The sequence below is a fragment of the Rhodnius prolixus genome, unplaced genomic scaffold, assembly GCF_049639745.1.
Source record: "Rhodnius prolixus isolate KJV_2025 unplaced genomic scaffold, Rpr scaffold_19, whole genome shotgun sequence".
NCBI lineage: Eukaryota > Metazoa > Arthropoda > Insecta > Hemiptera > Reduviidae > Rhodnius > Rhodnius prolixus.
The window spans coordinates 2,723,293-2,748,629 of NW_027411584.1; the positions used below are offsets into that span (position 1 = coordinate 2,723,293).

General features: G+C 34.0%; 2 protein-coding genes across 3 annotated transcripts in view; one reads left to right on the forward strand and one right to left on the reverse strand.

The window, feature by feature from the left end:
• The window catches only part of LOC141448344 (uncharacterized), a 430,320-nt gene that overhangs the window by 388,909 nt on the left and 16,074 nt on the right, over positions 1-25,337 (forward strand). For both annotated transcript variants that reach the window (XM_074116678.1, XM_074116679.1), the window contains exon 3: positions 11,571-11,815. In XM_074116678.1, the coding sequence (XP_073972779.1) occupies positions 11,571-11,815 (245 nt within the window). The remainder of the gene's footprint in view (positions 1-11,570; positions 11,816-25,337) is intronic.
• LOC141448342 (uncharacterized) lies at positions 17,270-20,989 on the reverse strand. Its single transcript, XM_074116676.1, has 4 exons — positions 20,891-20,989; positions 20,541-20,819; positions 18,316-19,555; positions 17,270-17,549 (listed from the first exon to the last, which is right to left on the reverse strand). Exons 2-3 carry the CDS (start codon positions 20,616-20,618, stop codon positions 18,338-18,340), a joined length of 1,296 nt encoding a protein of 431 aa, XP_073972777.1. The 5' UTR covers positions 20,619-20,819; positions 20,891-20,989; the 3' UTR covers positions 17,270-17,549; positions 18,316-18,337.

A 25,337-nucleotide genomic window follows, 5' to 3' on the forward strand; every position in this document is an offset into this window, starting at 1 on the left:
ATATGACGAATTTATTGTGAAGTATGTTAGACGTTTAGAGACTAGACCCGCAAAGCTAAAATGTATTGTTGGTTTAGTGGGTTCGACTCCCGGTCTCTTAGCCTTGGATTTTATTTAATGGTTAATAAAAGAAATTCACAGTAAAGTAAGTTTGCTAGTCGCCTCCGTCCATGACACCTAATTGGTAGTTGGACGTAAAGCCCGCCTGAAAAAATAGGCAATTACTTTTTATTTTCTCAAAGAGGTAAAAGTAAGAAAACAATGATAAAAAAAAGTTGTATGATTCCATCGTCAGAAGAATTTTTCCTTACTATGAAACAATTCAGGAGTTGGTTTTTATCAGCTGTGTTTTGATAAGTAAACAGCTGATACATTGTTAATGTTCCTCTCTGGTGTTCGCACCAGAAACTAATTTCTCATAAATGTTTGATTACATCCAGTGAACATCTGGCGCTGTCTAAATATCATCTCTTACATTATTCATTTCGAATAAAATAGAACTTACTTGTAAATATTAAATATTTTCTATACTTTTTCGCCATCTTGAGTGTTATTGATTTAAACTCCACTTTTTATTATTAAATTTTTAAAAAAATATAATTAATAATTAATTACAATTTTGGTTAATCTACAGAAAATGAAATTTCTATATCCTATATTTGTCTAGATACCCAAGACATTTATAATTCCTTTGCCCTGTCCTAGGGATTATAGGGATGAACTGTTTCAAGTTACAATGATGGAGATTTACCGAGAGATTTGCAGGGTTTAAAATGATAGCGTCAGGTTGGCCAACATACAATTGAATTCCAAAATATTGGTCAATTATATACATATTAAAAATATGTGTGGCCTTATAGAAATCAGAGAGAATTCTGTGATTAATATAATCTTCAAAATATTTTAAGACTGAATTCCATTAATTATAAAAATAATAAGTGGCATAGATTTATTTGCCATTATACTTCAGGGCTGGGCCTACCCTATATAAAGTAAAGTGCCTATTTTTTTCAGGCGGGCTTTACGTCCAATTACCAAATTAGGTGTCGTGGACGGAGGCGACTAGCAAACATACTTTACTATAAAGTTCTCATATTAAACATTAAATAAAATCCAAGGCCTAGAGACCGTGGAATCGAACCCACTAAACCAACAATTCATCTTAGCATTGCGGGTCTAGCCCATAACCGCCTACCTTTACTATAAATTTCTCATATTAACCATTAAATAAAATCCAAGACCTAGAGACCGGGAATCGAACCCACTAAACCAACAATACATCTTAGCATTGCGGGTCTAGTATCTTAACCGCTCGGCTACGGAGGCGCCTTGCCTACCCAAAATATTTTCATTAAATTAAAATGTTCTGCTTTAACGTCCAGGCAGAAAGTTCATGCATCAATTCTCGGACTGATTTATTCATATTGATCTTTATTAGAGAAATCAATCATTCTTTTACCGATTTCTTTGATTTTTATCCGACTTTATAATTTTTTTTTTTTTATTTTATCACCATTTACACTTGATTTATTACACTTATTTACACAAAGTAAATTTATTGCAACTACTTCGGTTTTATTATCTCCTAGTTGGAGAGTTCATTGCCCTCACCTGAGTTATTTTAATGACATAGTAATAAAAGTCATTCCCAGAAATCATAAATCCACCTGTACCTCTAACTGAACTCCCAGAATCTGATCAAAAATCACTGCGTGCTATTGGCAATAAATCATCGTTCAGTTGAATTGAAAGTAATAATATAAAAAATAATATTGTAAAGCAATGATTCGAATTTTATTATGCACAATGCTCAGGCATTGTAAAAATAGATATTTTTTTTTTGTTATTACAGGTCACATTCTTTGTGTAACTTGTCTCTATGCATATTATATTCTGATTGTGCCTACGGCCTCTTTGTATGTGAGTATGATATAGGAGAAAAAAACAGCGGATCTCATTCGAATCGTTTTTTTTGGACGCCAACATTTTAAATGGGTTCATTTAAAACAACAACAAAACAAAGATGACATCACTACGTGCAGCGGGAACAATCACGTGACCAGCTTCACTAAAAACGTCTAATAGGCGTACACAATGAATCGTATTGAAAATTAAAAAAAAAAAAAAAGTCCACCTAGTGTTATTAGTGTTCACATTAAAAAGTTAAAATGTGGTGAAGGGGATAGAATAAAGTCACGTGACGTGAATATTATTCATTAAACAGTAGTTGTTGGCTTCTTTTGAATCAGCTGGCATATTTAATTGTGTAACCTTTTTCTAACGGTTATAATTATTTATTTTATTTTCATTATTATTTTGATTGATTCAAAAATATTATTTAGTCTTATTCGCCTAATAACAGCCCTTCAGATCAGGATACTAAGAACGTAATCCTCATACTCGACTCACAGACGAACTGAAAATGAATTGACGTTACTTAATTATATAGACTGATAAACGAACAAAGGTAAAACTGTTAGGCAATCACTTCGAACATAAATTGCCCTAATATTGCATTCAATTCCTAGTCACCAAAGTTAATGCTCCCTTTACATACTTAATCTTTTGCACCGACCAGGTAATGCACTTCGTGTCCGATTTAGTTGTTAGAGCAGTGGTCCTTAACCTTTTCATAGACGCGGAACACAATTATATGTATATATCTTTCTCGCGGAACACTAACATTTAATAATTTGAAATTCGGTATTTAGCAAGAACTTAAAATTAAATTCAAATTAAAAAAAAAAGAATAATTTTTTGTTTTCGTATCTTTCCTAAGTTTCTAAATTTCAATACATTTAAAATTTAAATTTCTCGGAACACTTGGACCATATTCGCGGAACACCAGTTGGAACGGCCATAATTTTACAGAATTTCATGACCCAAAAAATTTTCAACCCTTTATATCTTCTACATTTATAGATCTGTGCACAAAATAACTATAGTTTATAATTGAGAAAAACAAAGTATATAAGAGCACAAAATTTCATACGAATACGTGGTTCACAGAGGGAGATATAGAACGGCCATAATTTTACAGAATTTCATGACCCAAACAATTTTCAACCCATTATATCTACTACATTTATAGATCAGTGCACAAAACAACTATAGTTTATAATTGAGAAAAACAAAGTGTATAAGAGAACCAAATTTCATACGAATACGTGGTTCACAGTGGAAGATATAGAACGGCCATAATTTTACATAATTCCATGACCCAAATAATTTTCAACCCTTTATATCTTCTACATTTATAGATCTGTGCACAAAATAACTTTAGTTTATAATTGAGAAAAACAAAGTATATAAGAGCACAAAATTTCATACGAATACGTGGTTCACAGAGGGAGATATAGAACGGCCATAATTTTACAGAATTTCATGACCCAAACAATTTTCAACCCTTTATATCTACTACATTTATAGATCAGTGCACAAAATAACTATAGTTTATAATTGAGAAAAACAAAGTGTATAAGAGAACCAAATTTCATACGAATACGTGGTTCACAGTGGGAGATATAGAACGGCCATAATTTTACAGAATTCCATGACCCAAATAATTTTCAACCCTTTATATCATCTACATTTATAGATCTGTGCACAAAATAACTATAGTTTATAATTGAGAAAAACAAAGTGTACAAGAGAACAAAATTTCATACCAATACGTGGTTCACAGTGGGAGATATAAAACGGCCATAATTTTACAGAATTCCATGACCCAAATAATTTTCAACCCTTTATATCTTCTACATTTATAGATCTTTGCACAAAATAACTATAGTTTATAATTGAGAAAAACAAAGTGTATAAGAGAACAAAATTTCATACCAATACGTGGTTCACAGTGGGAGATATAAAACGGCCATAATTTTACAGAATTCCATGACCCAAATAATTTTCAACCCTTTATATCTTCTACATTTATAGATCTTTGCACAAAATAACTATAGTTTATAATTGAGAAAAACAAAGTGTATAAGAGAACAAAATTTCATACCAATACGTGGTTCACAGTGGGAGATATAGAACGGCCCTAATTTTACAGAATTCCATGACCCAAATAATTTTCAACCCTTTATATCTTCTACATTTATAGATCTCTGCACAAAATAACTATAGTTTATAATTGAAAAAAACAAAGTGTATAAGAGAACAAAATTTCATACGAATACGTGGTTCACAGTGGGAGATATAAAACGGCCATAATTTTACAGAATTCCATGACCCAAATAATTTTCAACCCTTTATATCTTCTACATTTATAGATCTTTGCACAAAATAACTATAGTTTATAATTGAGAAAAACAAAGTGTATAAGAGAACAAAATTTCATACCAATACGTGGTTCACAGTGGGAGATATAGAACGGCCATAATTTTACAGAATTCCATGACCCAAATAATTTTCAACCTTTTATATCTTCTACATTTATAGATCTGTGCACAAAATAACTATAGTTTATAATTGAGAAAAACAAAGTATATAAGAGAACCAAATTTCTTATGAATACGTGGTTCACAGTGGGAGATATAGAACGGCCATAATTTTACAGAATTCCATGACCCAAATAATTTTCAACCCTTTATATCTTCTACATTTATAAATCTGTGCACAAAATAACTTTAGTTTATAATTGAGAAAAACAAAGTGTATAAGAGAACCAAATTTCATACGAATACGTGGTTCACAGTGGAAGATATAGAACGGCCATAATTTTACATAATTCCATGACCCAAATAATTTTCAACCCTTTATATCTTCTACATTTATAGATCTGTGCACAAAATAACTTTAGTTTATAATTGAGAAAAACAAAGTATATAAGAGCACAAAATTTCATACGAATACGTGGTTCACAGAGGGAGATATAGAACGGCCATAATTTTACAGAATTTCATGACCCAAACAATTTTCAACCCTTTATATCTACTACATTTATAGATCAGTGCACAAAATAACTATAGTTTATAATTGAGAAAAACAAAGTGTATAAGAGAACCAAATTTCATACGAATACGTGGTTCACAGTGGGAGATATAGAACGGCCATAATTTTACAGAATTCCATGACCCAAATAATTTTCAACCCTTTATATCATCTACATTTATAGATCAGTGCACGAAATAACTATAGTTTATAATTGAGAAAAACAAAGTGTACAAGAGAACAAAATTTCATACCAATACGTGGTTCACAGTGGGAGATATAAAACGGCCATAATTTTACAGAATTCCATGACCCAAATAATTTTCAACCCTTTATATCTTCTACATTTATAGATCTTTGCACAAAATAACTATAGTTTATAATTGAGAAAAACAAAGTGTATAAGAGAACAAAATTTCATACCAATACGTGGTTCACAGTGGGAGATATAAAACGGCCATAATTTTACAGAATTCCATGACCCAAATAATTTTCAACCCTTTATATCTTCTACATTTATAGATCTTTGCACAAAATAACTATAGTTTATAATTGAGAAAAACAAAGTGTATAAGAGAACAAAATTTCATACCAATACGTGGTTCACAGTGGGAGATATAAAACGGCCATAATTTTACAGAATTCCATGACCCAAATAATTTTCAACCCTTTATATCTTCTACATTTATAAATCTGTGCACAAAATAACTTTAGTTTATAATTGAGAAAAACAAAGTATATAAGAGAACCAAATTTCATACGAATACGTGGTTCACAGTGGGAGATATAAAACGGCCATAATTTTACAGAATTCCATGACCCAAATAATTTTCAACCCTTTATATCTTCTACATTTATAGATCTTTGCACAAAATAACTATAGTTTATAATTGAGAAAAACAAAGTGTATAAGAGAACAAAATTTCATACCAATACGTGGTTCACAGTGGGAGATATAAAACGGCCATAATTTTACAGAATTCCATGACCCAAATAATTTTCAACCCTTTATATCTTCTACATTTATAGATCTTTGCACAAAATAACTATAGTTTATAATTGAGAAAAACAAAGTGTATAAGAGAACAAAATTTCATACCAATACGTGGTTCACAGTGGGAGATATAGAACGGCCATAATTTTACAGAATTCCATGACCCAAATAATTTTCAACCCTTTATATCTTCTACATTTATAGATCTTTGCACAAAATAACTATAGTTTATAATTGAGAAAAACGAAGTGTATAAGAGAACAAAATTTCATACGAATACGTGGTTCACAGTGGGAGATATAAAACGGCCATAATTTTACAGAATTCCATGACCCAAATAATTTTCAACCCTTTATATCTTCTACATTTATAGATCTTTGCACAAAATAACTATAGTTTATAATTGAGAAAAACAAAGTGTATAAGAGAACAAAATTTCATACCAATACGTGGTTCACAGTGGGAGATATAGAACGGCCATAATTTTACAGAATTCCATGACCCAAATAATTTTCAACCCTTTATATCTTCTACATTTATAGATCTGTGCACAAAATAACTTTAGTTTATAATTGTGAAAAACAAAGTATATAAGAGAACAAAATTTCAAACGAATACGTGGTTCACAGTGGGAGATATAGAACGGCCATAATTTTACAGAATTCCATGACCCAAATAATTTTCAACCCTTTATATCTTCTACATTTATAGATCTTTCCACAAAATAACTATAGTTTATAATTGAGAAAAACAAAGTGTATAAGAGAACAAAATTTCATACGAATACGTGGTTCACAGTGGGAGACATAAAACGGCCATAATTTTACAGAATTCCATGACCCAAAAAATTTTCAACCCTTTATATCTCCTACATTTATAGATCTGTGCACAAAATAACTTTAGTTTATAATTGAGTAAAACAAAGTGTATCAGAGAACAAAATTTCATACCAATACGTGGTTCACAGTGGGACATATAGAACGGCCATAATTTTACAGAATTCCATGACCCAAATAATTTTCAACCTTTTATATCTTCTACATTTATAGATCTGTGCACAAAATAACTATAGTTTATAATTGAGAAAAACAAAGTGTATAAGAGAACCAAATTTCTTATGAATACGTGGTTCACAGTGGGAGATATAGAACGGCCATAATTTTACAGAATTCCATGACCCAAATAATTTTCCACCCTTTATATCTTCTACATTTATAGATCTGTGCACAAAATAACTTTAGTTTATAATTGAGAAAAACAAAGTATATAAGAGAACAAAATTTCATACGAATACGTGGTTCACAGTGGGAGATATAGAACGGCCATAATTTTACAGAATTCCATGACCCAAATAATTTTAACCCTTAATATCTTCTACATTTATAGATCTGTGCACAAAATAACTATAGTTTATAAGTGAGAAAAACAAAGTGTATAAGAGAACAAAATTTCATACGAATACGTGGTTCACAGTGGGAGATATAGAACGGCCATAATTTTACAGAATTCCATGACCCAAATAATTTTCAACCCTTTATATCTTTTACATTTATAGATCTGTGCACAAAATAACTTTAGTTTATAATTGAGAAAAACAAAGTATATAAGAGAACTAAATTTCATACGAATACGTGGTTCACAGTGGGAGATATAGAACGGCCATAATTTTACAGAATTCCATGACCCAAATAATTTTAACCCTTAATATCTTCTACATTTATAGATCTGTGCACAAAATAACTATAGTTTATAAGTGAGAAAAACAAAGTGTATAAGAGAAAAAAATTCCATATCAATACGTGGTTCACAGTGGGAGATATAGAACGGCCATAATTTTACAGAATTCCATGACCCAAATAATTTTCAACCCTTTATATCTTCTACATTTATAGATCTGTGCACAAAATAACTATAGTTTATAATTGAGAAAAACAAAGTGTATAAGAGAACAAAATTTCATACGAATACGTGGTTCACAGTGGGAGATATAGAACGGCCATAATTTTACAGAATTCCATGACCCAAATAATTTTCAACCCTTTATATCTTTTACATTTATAGATCTGTGCACAAAATAACTTTAGTTTATAATTGAGAAAAACAAAGTATATAAGAGAACTAAATTTCATACGAATACGTGGTTCACAGTGGGAGATATAGAACGGCCATAATTTTACAGAATTCCATGACCCAAATAATTTTCAACCTTTTATATCTTCTACATTTATAGATCTGTGCACAAAATAACTATAGTTTATAATTGAGAAAAACAAAGTATATAAGAGAACCAAATTTCTTATGAATACGTGGTTCACAGTGGGAGATATAGAACGACCATAATTTTACAGAATTCCATGACCCAAATAATTTTCAACCCTTTATATCTTCTACATTTATAGATCTGTGCACAAAATAACTTTAGTTTATAATTGAGAAAAACAAAGTATATAAGAGAACCAAATTTCATACGAATACGTGGTTCACAGTGGGAGATATAGAACGGCCATAATTTTACAGAATTCCATGACACAAATAATTTTCAACCCTTTATATCATCTACATTTATAGATCTGTGCACAAAATAACTATAGTTTATAATTGAGAAAAACAAAGTGTATAAGAGAACAAAATTTCATACCAATACGTGGTTCACAGTGGGAGATATAAAACGGCCATAATTTTACAGAATTCCATGACCCAAATAATTTTCAACCCTTTTTATCTTCTACATTTATAGATCTTTGCACAAAATAACTATAGTTTATAATTGAGAAAAACAAAGTGTATAAGAGAACAAAATTTCATACCAATACGTGGTTCACAGTGGGAGATATAGAACGGCCATAATTTTACAGAATTCCATGACCCAAATAATTTTCAACCCTTTATATCTTCTACATTTATAGATCTTTGCACAAAATAACTATAGTTTATAATTGAGAAAAACAAAGTGTATAAGAGAACAAAATTTCATACGAATACGTGGTTCACAGTGGGAGATATAAAACGGCCATAATTTTACAGAATTCCATGACCCAAATAATTTTCAACCCTTTATATCTTCTACATTTATAGATCTTTGCACAAAATAACTATAGTTTATAATTGAGAAAAACAAAGTGTATAAGAGAACAAAATTTCATACCAATACGTGGTTCACAGTGGGAGATATAGAACGGCCATAATTTTACAGAATTCCATGACCCAAATAATTTTCAACCCTTTATATCTTCTACATTTATAGATCTGTGCACAAAATAACTTTAGTTTATAATTGTGAAAAACAAAGTATATAAGAGAACAAAATTTCAAACGAATACGTGGTTCACAGTGGGAGATATAGAACGGCCATAATTTTACAGAATTTGATGACCCAAAAAATTTTCAACCCTTTATATCTCCTACATTTATAGATCTGTGCACAAAATAACTTTAGTTTATAATTGAGTAAAACAAAGTGTATCAGAGAACAAAATTTCATACCAATACGTGGTTCACAGTGGGACATATAGAACGGCCATAATTTTACAGAATTCCATGACCCAAATAATTTTCAACCTTTTATATCTTCTACATTTATAGATCTGTGCACAAAATAACTATAGTTTATAATTGAGAAAAACAAAGTATATAAGAGAACCAAATTTCTTATGAATACGTGGTTCACAGTGGGAGATATAGAACGGCCATAATTTTACAGAATTCCATGACCCAAATAATTTTCCACCCTTTATATCTTCTACATTTATAGATCTGTGCACAAAATAACTTTAGTTTATAATTGAGAAAAACAAAGTATATAAGAGAACCAAATTTCATACGAATACGTGGTTCACAGTGGGAGATATAGAACGGCCATAATTTTACAGAATTCCATGACCCAATTAATTTTCAACCCTTTATATCTTCTACATTTATAGATCTGTGCACAAAATAACTATAGTTTATAAGTGAGAAAAATAAAGTGTATAAGAGAACAAAATTCCATATCAATACGTGGTTCACTGTGTGAGATACAGAACAGCCACAATTTTACAGAATTCCATGACCCAAATAATTTTCAACCCTTTATATCTTCTACATTTATAGATCTGTGCACAAAATAACTTTAGTTTATAATTGTGAAAAACAAAGTATATAAGAGAACAAAATTTCAAACGAATACGTGGTTCACAGTGGGAGATATAGAACGGCCATAATTTTACAGAATTTGATGACCCAAAAAATTTTCAACCCTTTATATCTCCTACATTTATAGATCTGTGCACAAAATAACTTTAGTTTATAATTGAGTAAAACAAAGTGTATCAGAGAACAAAATTTCATACCAATACGTGGTTCACAGTGGGACATATAGAACGGCCATAATTTTACAGAATTCCATGACCCAAATAATTTTCAACCTTTTATATCTTCTACATTTATAGATCTGTGCACAAAATAACTTTAGTTTATAATTGAGAAAAACAAAGTATATAAGAGAACCAAATTTCTTATGATTACGTGGTTCACAGTGGGAGATATAGAACGGCCATAATTTTACAGAATTCCATGACCCAAATAATTTTCAACCTTTTATATCTTCTACATTTATAGATCTGTGCACAAAATAACTTTAGTTTATAATTGAGAAAAACAAAGTATATAAGAGAACCAAATTTCTTATGAATACGTGGTTCACAGTGGGAGATATAGAACGGCCATAATTTTACAGAATTTGATGATCCAAAAAATTTTCAACCCTTTATATCTCCTACATTTATAGATCTGTGCACAAAATAACTATAGTTTATAATTGAGAAAAACAAAGTATATAAGAGAACCAAATTTCTTATGAATACGTGGTTCACAGTGGGAGATATAGAACGGCCATAATTTTACAGAATTCCATGACCCAAATAATTTTCAACCCTTTATATCTTCTACATTTATAGATCTGTGCACAAAATAACTTTAGTTTATAATTGAGAAAAACAAAGTATATAAGAGAACCAAATTTCATACGAATACGTGGTTCACAGTGGGAGATATAGAACGGCCATAATTTTACAGAATTCCATGACCCAAATAATTTTCAACCCTTTATATCTTCTACATTTATAGATCTGTGCACAAAATAACTATAGTTTATAAGTGAGAAAAACAAAGTGTATAAGAGAAAAAAATTCCATATCAATACGTGGTTCACAGTGGGAGATATAGAACGGCCATAATTTTACAGAATTTCATGACCCAAAAAATTTTCAACTCTTTATTCAGTGGTTCTTTACCTTTTCATAGACGCGGAACACAATTATATGTATATATTTTTCTCGCGGTACACTAACATTAAATAATTTGTAATTCTGTATTTAGCAAGAACTTAAAATTAAATTCAAATTAAAAAAAAAAGAACAATTTTTTGTTTTCGTATCTTTCCTAAGTTTCTAAATTTCAATACATTTAAAATTGAAATTTCGCGGAACACTTGGACCTTATTCGCGGAACACCAGTGTTCCGCGGAACACCGGTTAAGAACCACTGTGTTAGAGAAATGAAAAAAGTCTCTAAATAACCCATAATATTAACTCTTCCACTCTCTTTTGATTTAGTATGCATTGCTTATCTCTTATTTCTGTATCTTCTATTAATGTTCACCTAGGTGGAGAACAAGATCCCAGGGCTTACGAAGAGTACCACAAGCACCACACTAGAATGCGTGAAGAGACCAAATGTAAGATACCCCAGCCGAAAATCGTGCGCGTCTCCGATCATTATCCATCCGGCACGAAAACCTATCAGCCGTCTTGCATCAAACTGTACAGATGTGACGAAGATACGGGATGCTGTGAAGGAAATCGAAGATGTGGTGTGAAGACGAGCAAGAAAGTTGAATTCCATTTTCACGTAAGTCAAAATTCTGTTTTTGTATTTTTTGTGTATAACAGTTTGGTCGGAGTTTATGGGAGTCTGTCTATCGAACTTACAAATCGATTGGCAAACATACAAAACCAAGCTCATAAGAAAATTTGGCCGCCACCCAATCCATCCATCGTTGGTTTTGGGTTAACAATTTTAGTCAATAACTTTGCTTGATGCAGACAGAATAGAACTGTAGCTGTAGTTATCAATATTGCTACAGACTATCTTCGGATTCTCAGGTTCGAAATAGATTACTCCATTCAGATTTCTTTCAATTATAAGATGTAAGAGTTCTGTGGATGTTGAACTATATTATAAGACGTTTACAGGAAGGGTCTAAAAAGATTTGTTGAGGCTCAGTTTTCTTTCTCTTTAGCGTGCAATTTGTAAGTATGAGTGAGTGTTAGAGATCAACTCGACCTCACCTGAGGATTCGCTAAAAACCTGGGATGCCCATAAGTGCAATACACTCGATCCTCTGGGATCAGGGATCATTCCTACCAAACCGTAGTTGAAAGAGATTCCTGTAAAATGAACAATTAATTAAAACCATTGTTCCTGTATCTCTGTCTCCATGAAATTCTATCTATTGTCAATTTCACTTTACTGCTTCTAAATACTGCTCCAACTATTCCTGTAAAAAAAAAGGGTTCTTAAAAAGCTTCAAGGAAGGTATATTTCCGGCGGAAATTCAAAATCAAAAAGCTATACGAACACTTTCCGTTTTACAGGAAGTAAGAAAGAAAAACTGGCCGATATTAGATGAAAATTGATTAAAACAAATGGCCGTTCAGCTGATGGGAGGGACAGTACTGCCCTTCCCATGGGTTGTGCCTGAAACTGCGACACTCCTGATAGATTACATACTCCTGATAGTTTTACAGAATTAGCATTCTTAATACGCAACTCTAGCTCTCTCCCTCTCTCTCTCTCTCTTCGTGTAATTTGTTACTTCCTGTTATTTTTCAAATACAAGAAAATTCTGAAAATTGATTCAATAAATTTTCCCCCCAAATTTTGAAATTTCAGCGTTACATTTTATCCTCATTTATAATAGACAAAACATAGTAACGTAATTGCACACTGAAATTATTCTTTAGAGGGAAGCCTACCTAATCCCCCTTATAAAAGTGGTAGGCCTACACGAGTTACAATGTGTTTACAAAGTTTTCAGAAAAATCGAGAAAGTTTTTAAATTAGTACATCCGATTTAGAAATTTTGATTCGCAAATATCCACTTCCTACGAATTTTTTTTTTTTAATTTTTATCTTTACTTGCATAAATATTCTTTAAATTACCATTTCCGGTGGATTGATTTTGTCCGATAAAATATCGGAAGTTTTAATGGACTTCTAAGTGAAATAAAAGAGAATATTGGGACCAAAAATTAATCCACTATATTTCAACAGGATTTTGTAGAAGTTAATCCTGATACTTGACAGAAAAATCAGCTGGAGTAGGAGCTCAAAAATGAGCTTAGAGTTGGGCATAACCTCCTGCAAACAGTACTCCCAGTTTGGTTGTTCTCGTTTATGGGTATCACCCTGTATGGGTATCTCATCTAGTTAGGAAGTGGTGCTAACTATGCCTGTGAGTGGAGGGGTAGAACAAAGTAAAATGGCGCAAAACCAAGGGGTTGTCGAGGATATCAGAGTGTGTAGTTTGATTTTATTGTACCCTTAGTCCTCGCACATTTAGCGTTACTATTGTCTCACATAGATAGCTGGGCCATTTCGAGCTGAACCACAATTCTAACCCCAGAATATCTACCGCTTTGTATTGGCATTACTAGGCAGTAACAGCGTTGTCGTAACATTACTGGTGAACGAGGGTCTATTTAGGATATGGCCAATTATGTTTTTTTTTTTTTTTTTGGTATCATCTTTGCATACCCAAAACTCCGCTCATAGCATGGCGGACCTAGTGCGGATGGGCAGATTTCAGAACTGTGTTAAGAGTGAGTTGTGAGAGTATAGATACTAAATCGGTCAAGGAATCTTGAGGTGATTAAGACGAGTGATTGTGCCCATGGAAGGTTGCTTCTTCCAAGCAGCAATTCTCGCTACAATCTAACCTCGACAGGAAATAAGAAAAACGGAATTTGTTATTCTTTCCGGTAGCTCAGACAGCTTTGCTAATCTCGTTAGCTCCTTTGACGGACTAGATCCTCTTTTCAGGTATCTCTTAGAGAAGCAGAAGATCTACAAGGCTTTACTGTGTAGCAACCTCCTGGGATTGAGGTAAGCGAAGTTCTAGGTTACTGTATCCGAAAGTGGCCTGATCCTCAATTCGTCTAAAAATAATTTCAGTGCTAATTGGTTCCCACAGAACTCTATCTGAAGAAAAGCTGAACTAGAGAACTTGATGGCATCACCTGCAGATTATCTGTCCATCATTCCAGAAAGATTTTGGTGCCTAGGTATTTACTAGTAGCAGGTGGAAGACCACTTCTCCCTAGAACCCTCCAAGATTCTGTGACTTCTCAGATAACTTAACGTCTAAGAACGCTGTGGATCTTATCTAGGCACCAGTAAGATGGCACAATGGATTTAAGAAGAACGTAGTGTGTTGCTATATATCCCAAGTAAAGGAACCCAAAATCATACCTGTCTTTTTTAAAAATTAAAAAAAGAATTGTTTTATTTAAAAGTCGAAACATCTTTTAATCGAAAAGATAACTAAAAAATAAAGTTGCCAATTTATTGACGTAAAGAAATCAACATTAACAGCTGAAGGAAAAAAAATATAACTCCCAATCCCGGGATGATCAGCCAATAAGTTGAGGTGTTTTATTATCAGCAAAATGTTTCCTCTAGGGCCATTTATCTATTCAGGTCGAATATATTCCACATTATCGCCATTACCGTATTCCTGATCATGATTTACTTAAAGGAGAGACAGAGAATAAGTATAAAGAAGTAACAATTTATTGCTTATCCTAAATAATAAAGTTAAGGATGGAAATTGGAAAAGCGGGAAGAAGTAAGTGAATGGACAGGATGTAATAAAGTGTTTTAGAATCGTGCCGTATGCTTTCCCAACCACTTCTACTTTCTTACTCGCACAGCGACTGAATTTAATCGGAAAAACAGGAATCGGTTGTAATTTACTTTAAATTCAGTGATAATTATTGCCCATGGAATTTTGGAGTTATAAGGGGGCCCACTTTTATTTGGTTATCTGCATGGTAAGTAGAAGGATACTTAAGGACTTGTAGGACAGGTGACTCCGGACACTAGCGCAGTTAATATAGGACTAACTACGGTCTAAAGTCCAGTACTAAGAGAAATGGGTACCAGATGATGTAAGTATTAGCTGAACATGTTATAGATTAAGGAGACTAACTTCCTAATATTTGGAGTCTGGAAAGCAGAAATTGAGCGTAGACGATGATGAGCTTTCTACAGCTTCTTCAGAGTAAAACTAAGAGTAATTGCTTTTTATAAATATGGTGCACTTAGAGAAGATCTTGAAGTTACAATAAGTACAAGTAAAATTGTTGCGAGTCTCTCAGTTAAGCGATAAGTATGGCTGCTGGCTACATTGAAAGAATTTGTCGACGGTTGCAAGTTCTTGGATGCAAGAATGCAAAATAGTCCGCGCAGAAAAAATACATTCTTCGAGAAGAAAATCGAAAGATTAAGAGGCTCTAATCAGGTGGTGGGGGGGGAACCCCTTTGCGGAAATGAGAAGTATAAAGCCAGAAAAGTATAAAGCGTTTCTGCAAGCTGACCCGAATCATCGAGATATCCAAAAGAAGGAGATGGAAATAACACCATTTCCTTGTTTATTCTCCAGAGGGTTTCCTACCCAGCAGCAGCAGACTTCTTCATCAACTCATCTTAAGAGCAGCTGGAAGTGATGTGCATACTCACTTGACTTCCTCTTACTAATTCTTGAAGATTTTTAACGTCATCATTTCTCCCAAAAAAGAATACCTTAAAATGAATTTTCCCGGAAAATAACTGAATTAAAGATGTACATTGTTTGTAAAAAGTTGAGAGAAAATTGTAGAAAACACAAAAAAAAAGTGGAAAATCCATTGAATAAAATGAAACTTCCGGTTTTAAGGAATTTCCTTTGAACTCTATACATTATCAAAACAACTTCCTTTAAAATAAATACAACACAAGATCATACATTATCACTGAATAGAAATTTTAAAGGAAATCTTACCAATCCTTCATTTAGAAATGCCTTTAATTCGAATTTTCCGAAAAGGGAATACAAGTTGTAGACGAACATATGATCAAATTGCTGGCAAAGACTAAAAGAAAATCGTTGGAGCCATTTTTAGGGGAAAATCTTGAAATAATGGGAAAATCCATACAGTGGATTTCCGGTTGAGCAGTTCGCTTAAAGACTGAATTAAAAATTCATTTATTTAAGAAAAACCATAGGATAATGCCTTGTACTGAAATGGAACGTTAGAGGGAGGCCTACCTAAATCCATTCCCAAGGAGAGGCCCTTAATACAATTTAAGTGGAAAAATTTCCAAATAAACGGTACAGGCCACCATGCGCAGAATGAATGTGTATTCAAAGGGGCATTTCCGGTGAAGATTTGGCAGGATCGCAGTACTTCCCTTATTTAGCGAGAACAATTTTTTTTTTTTAATTATTTTGTTATTTACAATCTGTATAATACACTTTACAATAAGTAAATAGGGAGATTGAAGTATAGAGACGTGAAAAGCAGAAGGAAAGAAACTGCCGAGCGGTAGCACTCTCTACAGGATATGATTTTTAGGCCTTCAGACTGCGAGGAAGTCGCGGGGCCATTGGCGATTCAGTCTGCGAGGTGGATTGTTAGGAGGATTGTCAGAGGAGGCGAGAGACAGTACAAGAGGATTGGAGCAAGTAGAGAGAGCAGTATGGAATTTTTGATATTTAGTCATGGCGAGTTGGTCTATGAAGGGAATGTAGAGGTCGTTGTGAAGAGTGAGGTTAGTCAGCTATCTGTCGGCAGTAGTTTTGATTGAAATGTCTCTGTACAGTCCGTATGTTCTGTAGGTTTGGCTGAACCCCACAGCTCTAGTCCCGTAAGTCCACCATAGGTTTGAGGATAGTACTGTATATTAAACGTTTAAGTTCAATGGGCAATTTGGAGCGTCGTCCAAGTAGTCCTATAAAGCAGTTTCGCACGTTTCGTCATTGCTTGTCTTTTAAGTCTAGTGTGTGGGTTCCACGTGAGCCGTTTGTCTATGCAGAGCCCAAGGTAGCGCACCAAGATCTGTACTAGGAAGAGGATTGCTGTTGAAGAGAACAGGTGGACAGGTAAACGTGGCATGATGTGGCATTTCTGTGGGTTCATTTTAATCCGCCACTTCTTTGCCCAGGATTCTATTTTATGTAAGTGTGTCCTGTAACTTGTATGAAGCTGATGAAGGATGTTCACTTGTAGCTAGTACGGCTGTGTCGTCTGCATATGTACAGAGTAATGTAGAGGGTTGTCTGATGTGTATACTGTCTAGAGAAGGGGCCGAGAGGAAATTAAAAAAACATTTTAAACCTAGAATTATAACCTAAACAAATCTATTTTTATTTACTTAATTTTAACAAACAATAAAAAAACAAAACAAATGATATTTACAATGAAAATTACAATAGATGGCGTTGAAATGACAAAATGTATAATACAGGATGAGCATCAATTAATTACAAATTAAAATTACATTATTACAATTTATAATTATGTTGAATGTCCATATTGGTCACCTGTAACAAATCGAAGTATAAATATTAAAATTTAAATCGAACATCAAATAAAACAATTACAATCAAAGTAAGATACTTAAAACGAGTTACTTAAAAGCAATCGCCAATAAAAATTAAGTAATTTTATTTGAGAAAGATGCGAGCTGACCGTAAATTACGGATGACAAGTAAACTTCCGATTGCTTTACTTCCGGTAGAGTTCAATTTCTAAAACACGATCGCAATACTTCTTTCTAGAAGAAGAAGCAAAAGTAAAGTATTTCTACTGCGAGAAGCATTTATATCCAAGCAATCTTGGTGTAACTGTTTGCTAGCTTTAATGGCGAAGACTGTCTTTAAAAAAAAAAAAAAACACCAACCTTAACCAATCATTTTATCAGGCTTGCTTGGAGATTGGTAATTTATTCAGCAATAAATTTTGGTATTTAATCTGTCATATTTTTCTTATTAACTACAAGTTTTCAAGGAGTTCCGTTAGATGAAGAATCTACCAGGAAAGGTGGAGTGAGAGTTAAAAGAACTTTCGAGGAGTTGGGATTAACAGGCTCGGGATAGACAGGGAACGTGATACAAGAGCAAAGTCCCCCTGGAACGAGCATGGGAGAGATGAATTAAACGTAAGAAAGAAACTAATAAAGGTTTATAGAATGACAGAAGAATACAGGAGTGATGTCGTCCAAAACGGAATACCAAGTTTGATCATAAACACCCGGTGAAGATTCAACACCTTCAATAGCAAAAATTATTCTAATTTGGTTATACTCACTTTATGATCTTATACATGTGATTTATGCCCAATGACTTTTATGGTGATGTACTCCACTGTCACCATAGAGTCCGGCACCAGATACTGCTGAAGAATGTAGACTAGCTTTTAAAGCAAGTGCAGATCCTACGCTGCTAGCTCCCGAGCCGAATCCAGCTCCATAACCGTGTCCAGCTCCACGACCGAATCCAGATCCATAGCCGAGACCAGATCCATAGCCGAGGCCAGATCCATAGCCGAGACTAGATCCATATCCGAGACCGGATCCATAGCCTAATCCAGATCCCAAACCGACTCCGCTAGCAAGACCAAATCCAGATCCCAAGCCAACTCCGCCAGTAAGACCAGCACCGCCAAATCCCAGACCTACACCAGTTCCGACAGCAGAAGCAGCAACAGGTACAGCTACGGGTGTTCTGACAGGTACAAGCTGTGGTACTGGCACTGGAACTCTCCTAACTACGGGCACAGGTACTGGGTTTGGTACGGGTACGGCGACTGGTCTTGGCACGGATACTGGAACTGGATGGGGTACAGGTACAGCGAATGGACGTTCTACAGTGACTGGCACTGGTCTTTCTACTGGGACTGGCACTGGTTGTGGTACTCTGACTGGGTAAGGCCTGTCAACGGGCACTCCAACTGGATGGGCAACTGGTACTGCAACAGGACGTTCTACGGGAACGGCAACTGGCTGGGGAACTGGGACGGCTACCCTGTTGGTAACAGTCACATGTCTGGACACAACTCCGCCGCCCAAGCCAGCTCCGGTTCCAAGTCCACCCGCAGTTCCAAACCCGCCAGCAGTTCCAAACCCGCCCACAGTTCCAAACCCGCCAGCAGTTCCAAACCCGCCAGCAGTTCCAAACCCGCCAGCAGTTCCAAACCCGCCAGCAGTTCCAAACCCGCCAGCAGTTCCAAGCCCACCCGCATAACCAAATCCAGAAGCATATCCAAAATCTCCGGCTCCAAGTCCACCAGCAAGAAGCCCAGATCCAAGACCGGCTCCAAGACCGTGGCTCACACCTCCATAACTGCCAAACCCTCCATAGCCGCCTAGCCCTCCATAGCCGCCAAGCCCTCCATATCCAGCTCCATGTCCATATCCAGCTCCTTGTCCATATCCAGCTCCTTGTCCATATCCAAATTCTTCTCCGAAAACTCCACGTTTATCTGGTTTCTTCTCAGGTTCTTTGCCACAGTTGACTGCGGCCACCAAGCAAAAGGCTACAGCTAATACCTAGAAATAGAACACAACATTCTAAATTAAGAAATGTGTTAGGCTCGAGGCAAGAAGTTCTACATTTAACAAACCTTTGCTTTGTTTTACCATGGAGGTTTGAAATATTTATTATACGATCAATATTTCCGCCACAATTCTGACAACGAGCAGAGGAATTCAACGTCGAATTTCCATCATCTTTAAACATCTACATTTTGTGAAGTATTTTTTTCAAAATGCGCTCGTTTATGTAGTCGGAAACCCCGCGAAGATCGCAAAATGGTAAAAGGTTATCTGAGTAAAGGACTGATAGAGTTGCATCCAACTTGAATGCCTTATCTGATCTGTGCTCTTTAAGATCATAAGAAGGATTATGGTAATCAAATCCTTTGGACATTAAAACAAGTTTTTGAATGGTCACCAGAACTGTAAAATGCGAGGAAATTAATAATAAATTAATCTCGAAAGGGAATTAATATCGATTAGTAAGCCTCAACACGGAATGTATCTTTCCGCAAATTGTGATGTTTCACTGCGGATGTCGTTTTGACTTAAAAGAAATATCTCGATTTCCCCCCCCCCCCGGATTGATGCTGTACGTACTACAAGTAAAATACAAAAAATTATTGAAATCAATGTGATATATGATGATTGCTAAATTAAAGAAAGCAAATCTGGAATTATGGAAAAGTTTTACCGCAGCAGTCGGAATAAGAGTTTGATGTGCCGCTTACGGAAAATGGTTGAAAAGGCGAAATGAAACTCGGGTCATTTTTTAAAATTTGTTTTTCAGTAAAACGGTTTTAAATTGAAAGTAATTTATGATGGGTGATTGATTGCTCAGTATACAAATTTTAAGGAAAATCTACGGACCATACTAAAAAAAATATCACTTTCCAAGTACAACTTAAAACTTTTGTTAAACCGTAAACTTTTTTTAAGTTTCTAAACACACCAAGAAAAAAATAAATAAAATAAAATAATCAAAATGAATAATCACTACCTTTGCGTTCATGTTGAAAGAGAACTTGTGAGATGAGACAAAATTGTTTTGATGATCTACTCTGGACCAAGAAGCCATATATATACTAAAATTCTCCTACCTCTAAAACTCCCGTCCCAAAATACATCGTCCGGCACAACAATACTGGCCGAAATCTGGTTTTCTCTCTCCGACATTTCCGAACTTAATACACTCGTCGTCCATCAGTATGCAGTTGAAACTTGTGTGTACATTCAGGAAGAAGCGATGCCCTAAAGACTGGTCACCATATTTTGTTCACTAAAAAAAAAAAAAGAAGATTATATAAATATCACAAAATTATATAAACAAGAGTTACATTTTTAGTTCACCAATGGCCGGGATGTTTATAAGTATAATATTGTTTAAATAAAAAGAGTGAGAGAAGGAAGGTTATAACTTTCAGGTTATCTAACACGATGTAACCACTGCATACATTATTTCATCAACAAAAACGTTTTGCTTTATTAGAAAAGATATTCCTCAAAATGAAACTGCTTTAAATGTTATTTCCTAAAAAGAAATAAAAAGGAAAAAACAAATTAATAATTAATTCCAATAAAGATGTAGATAAATAATTTTTTTTTTTTTGCTCAAATGTCCAAGCATTTAATTTAAAATTCATTCATTCAAAGTGGCGGCGAGTGAAAGTGGTAGCCAGAAAACAACTCAACAGACCGGCGAATCTGCAATCCTGTAAAGTTCACTAAGGCACACATTCGCCTACTTAAAAAATAAGTCTACTTCCTGATTTGCTTAGAAAAAAAAAATTAATTTAATAATTAGATTTTTTTTTAATTATCGAAAGAAATTAAAATCGAATAAAATCGAATTTGGAATGATCGTATTCCTTCTTTCTGCTAGTTTAATTTACAGCTGACCAAATTATGGGCATTTGTCTTTTTTCAGTAAGTTCTTATTATTAGCTCTATAATTAAAATTGAACCTCTTGTCCAATGACTATCATTTTAATGGAATAACTTTCCTGTACAAACTTGATATCTTAGTCTATTTAAAGTTCCAAAATTATTGTATAATTTTGCCATTATAGTGTGATGGGAGGGGGCCTACCCGAGATTTAGTTTTGGCAACGATCCTTACGTAGCTGAACTTTTGTACTTAAAGATAAGTGTAAAATTCTTAGATTACAATTTTAATAGAATTATCTTCGTAAATGGTGGGATATGAAATCAGTTAATTAAGTTTACTTTAATATTTTATCTAAACTTTAATTTGTAAATCTGATCTAGTTTTATAGGACCTTAATAGTTATTGCAATTTGTTTGAAACATTCTCATCTAGCCATTCAGTTTTGGCTTGGATACGTGATCCATTTTACAGTATTGAAGCTATTGCTGATCAGGAACATAAAGTGGGTTCTGGGTTCGGTTCCTCTCAGTCATTGCAACCAAAAGGGCGTACTCTGCCGCCCTATGTAGTTCCAGCACGAGTAATCTCCTCTTTTTGCACGCCCTGGGTTTGTCTCGCCATCCTTTTTACTTTGTTCCTATTCTATTATTAAAGTAAAAGAAGATACTGTAATATCTAAAATGCAATATGCTGTCTTTGTATGTATCCATGTAATTCAAAAACAGAGTAATCAAATTCAATATTTCGCTTAGACGCTTTAATGAGCTTTTAATAAAAATCAGTTGACCGGAAGTACCACTTTTTCCGAACCATTTTTAATTTTTATGAACGGAAGTACCACTTTACCGAATTAGTTTTCAACTTTTATGACCGGAAGTACCCCTTTGCCGAACCAGTTTTTAATTTTTATGAACGGAAGTACCACTTTACCGAACCAGTTTTTAACTTTTATGCCCGGAAGTACTACTTCACTGAACCTGTTTTAATTTTTATGAACGGAAGTACCACTTTACCGAACCAGTTTTTAACTTTTATGCCCGGAAGTACTACTTTACTGAACCTGTTTTAATTTTTATGAACGGAAGTACCACTTTACCAAACCAGTTTTTAATTTTTATGAACGGAAGTACCACTTTACCGAACCAGTTTTTAACTTTTATGCCCGGAAGTACTACTTCACTGAACCTGTTTTAATTTTTATGAACGAAAGTACCACTTTACCAAACCAGTTTTTAATTTTTATGAACGGAAGTACCACTTTACCGAACCAGTTTTTAACTTTTATGCCCGGAAGTACTACTTCACTGAACCTGTTTTAATTTTTATGAACGGAAGTACCACTTTACCGAACCAGTTTTTAACTTTTATGCCCGGAAGTACTACTTTACTGAACCTGTTTTAATTTTTATGAACGGAAGTACCACTTTACCAAACCAGTTTTTAATTTTTATGACCGGAAGTACCCCTTTGCCGAATTAGTTTTCAACTTTTATGACCGGAAGTACCCCTTTGCCGAACCAGTTTTTAATTTTTATGAACGGAAGTACCACTTTACCGAACCAGTTTTTAACTTTTATGCCCGGAAGTACTACTTTACTGAACCTGTTTTAATTTTTATGAACGGAAGTACCACTTTACCAAACCAGTTTTTAATTTTTATGAACGGAAGTACCACTTTACCGAACCAGTTTTTAACTTTTATGCCCGGAAGTACTACTTTACCGAACCAGTTTTTAACTTTTATGACCGGAAGTACCACTTTGTCGAACCAGTTTTTAATTTTTATGAACGGAAGTACCACTTTGTCGAACAATCTCTAAATTATTATGAATGGAAGTACCACTTTACCGAATTAGTTTTCAACTTTTATGACCGGAAGTACCCCTTTGCCGAACCTGTTATAATTTTTATGAACGGAAGTACCACTTTACCGAACCAGTTTTTAAGCTTTTTCTAAAAACCTTTAACCATTTCCTTTAACCATTACGCACACAAGGCACTCCTAATAACATAATTTTATTTGAAACGTTTTTCTCAGAAAATTCAATTCTAGGGGTAGGAGGTGGTTAGACTTCCTTCTAAAGTGCCAATGTCCTACTAAAACGTACAGTTTCCTGTATAGTGTTGAGGGCAGACAAAGGATACAGTTGGAAGAACATTCCTTTTCCGCAACTATTTACTCAATGGATAGTTCACTTCACCGGAAATGGCTCCTAGGCTTTTCTGTCAACTTCCGATAAACACAAATAGATTTAAAGCTGCTTCTTTTTTATCCATTTTTGCAGGAAAATTCTTTTCTAGAGCAGTTTTCAAGGGGGGAGGTTCCCTGTAAGGTTATATGTCAGTTTATTGTATGGTTACTTAACTATACATTGTTTGTAGAAAAGAAATATGGCTAAAATATCAAGAGTTTGAGGAAAATTTGTGAGACAGTAACTTGATTATAGTAGTATGTGAAACAGGTGCGGTCACCCCCAGATTAACTCCAAAATGTGGATTTACAGTGAAATGTTTGAGATTAACACAGTAAAAATAAGTTGAAAAGTACTAAATCAGTGTGTGTAACCATGTACCACCTACAATTTATTTGAACTTACTGAGACTAAACCCCGTCGACTAGATTATAAATGCATCTGTAAGAGTGAAATTTGTTTGCACTTTATGATGCACAGGTGTTCTTTATTTTAGAATTAGTACCATCAGCTGTTAGCGAGGAAGTAGAACTTGGATGAGGCTTCACTTAAAATACTTTAAAGTCCCATAGAACTGCAGCACACAGTGTGGAGCCATCTAACTTTAGCTATTCTAATTACAGCTCTTTTAATACGCACCAATTCCATTAGCTGGAGCTCTATATTTCTCAAACAGTCATTCGGGATGTTTTATGGCCACTGTGTATGTTTAAAAATAATATTTTTATTCCAGCACATTGTTTACTTAGTGTCATTGTGGAGACAATCATTGTTTTTTTTAAGGTCGATGACCTCTCTGTTACGTTCTTAAAAGTAGTTACTAAAAAGTGGAAAATGGCGGCCAGAGTCAATGGTTAAGAAAGAAAAACAACTCGAAGGTTCGTAGAAAAGCTGGGTACTGTAGTAAGAGAAAGTACAGTGTTGTTTTATGGAACATTTGTTGTTGTTATTTGGTTAGAAATTTCTTATTAGTAATTTAAGATTATTTTGTAGATTTTAGAAAAGTATTCTGTCAAGTTTTTTGTTTCTAAATTACCGTATTTACTCAAGTCAAGGCCATGAAAAATACTATTACTTATATTTTGTATTATTAAACAGCTGATCGTACTTGTATAACCACATAATTTCGTAGTTAACAAGTAGGTTATATCGATATCTGATTTCTTTAAAAGAAGAAATTAAAAACAGACTCGGAGGGGTCCATCCACTATTCTAAAGTGAATTAAAAGATTGTGTATCCTGTAAAATAATAACTATTTCTTATGTCTACAATACAGATAGAAAAATGGTTGGCTAGTTCTATTGTTTGAAGGGCTTTAAAGGTATCACTTAAAAGATTGTTTAGGCGTGCCCTTGGATTGTTGTTGTCTACTGCAGGACTGTAATTTCTATGCAATTACCTTTCAATGTAACTTTCATGAACTGTAATAATAACATTTTTCTTTTATTGATGAAGTCTCCTGTGGTTATTTCTTTTATCTAATCTTCTTCAATTGATGTGGTTAGTTTTTTGTTTTATTTTTTGTAAGGGGGCGCCATTAGCTATGTTCTATTTACATAATCTCTGTTTACTTTGTGCCATACAAAAAACAAAAAAAATGTTTGTAACCATTTTTAAAGGTTAAATTTCTCTATAAAGATGAGTGTTTTCGGACAGAGTAGATGGGGATTTTCTTGAAGAATTTATGGCTGGAGTATGTTTAGGGCAAAGAGGGTG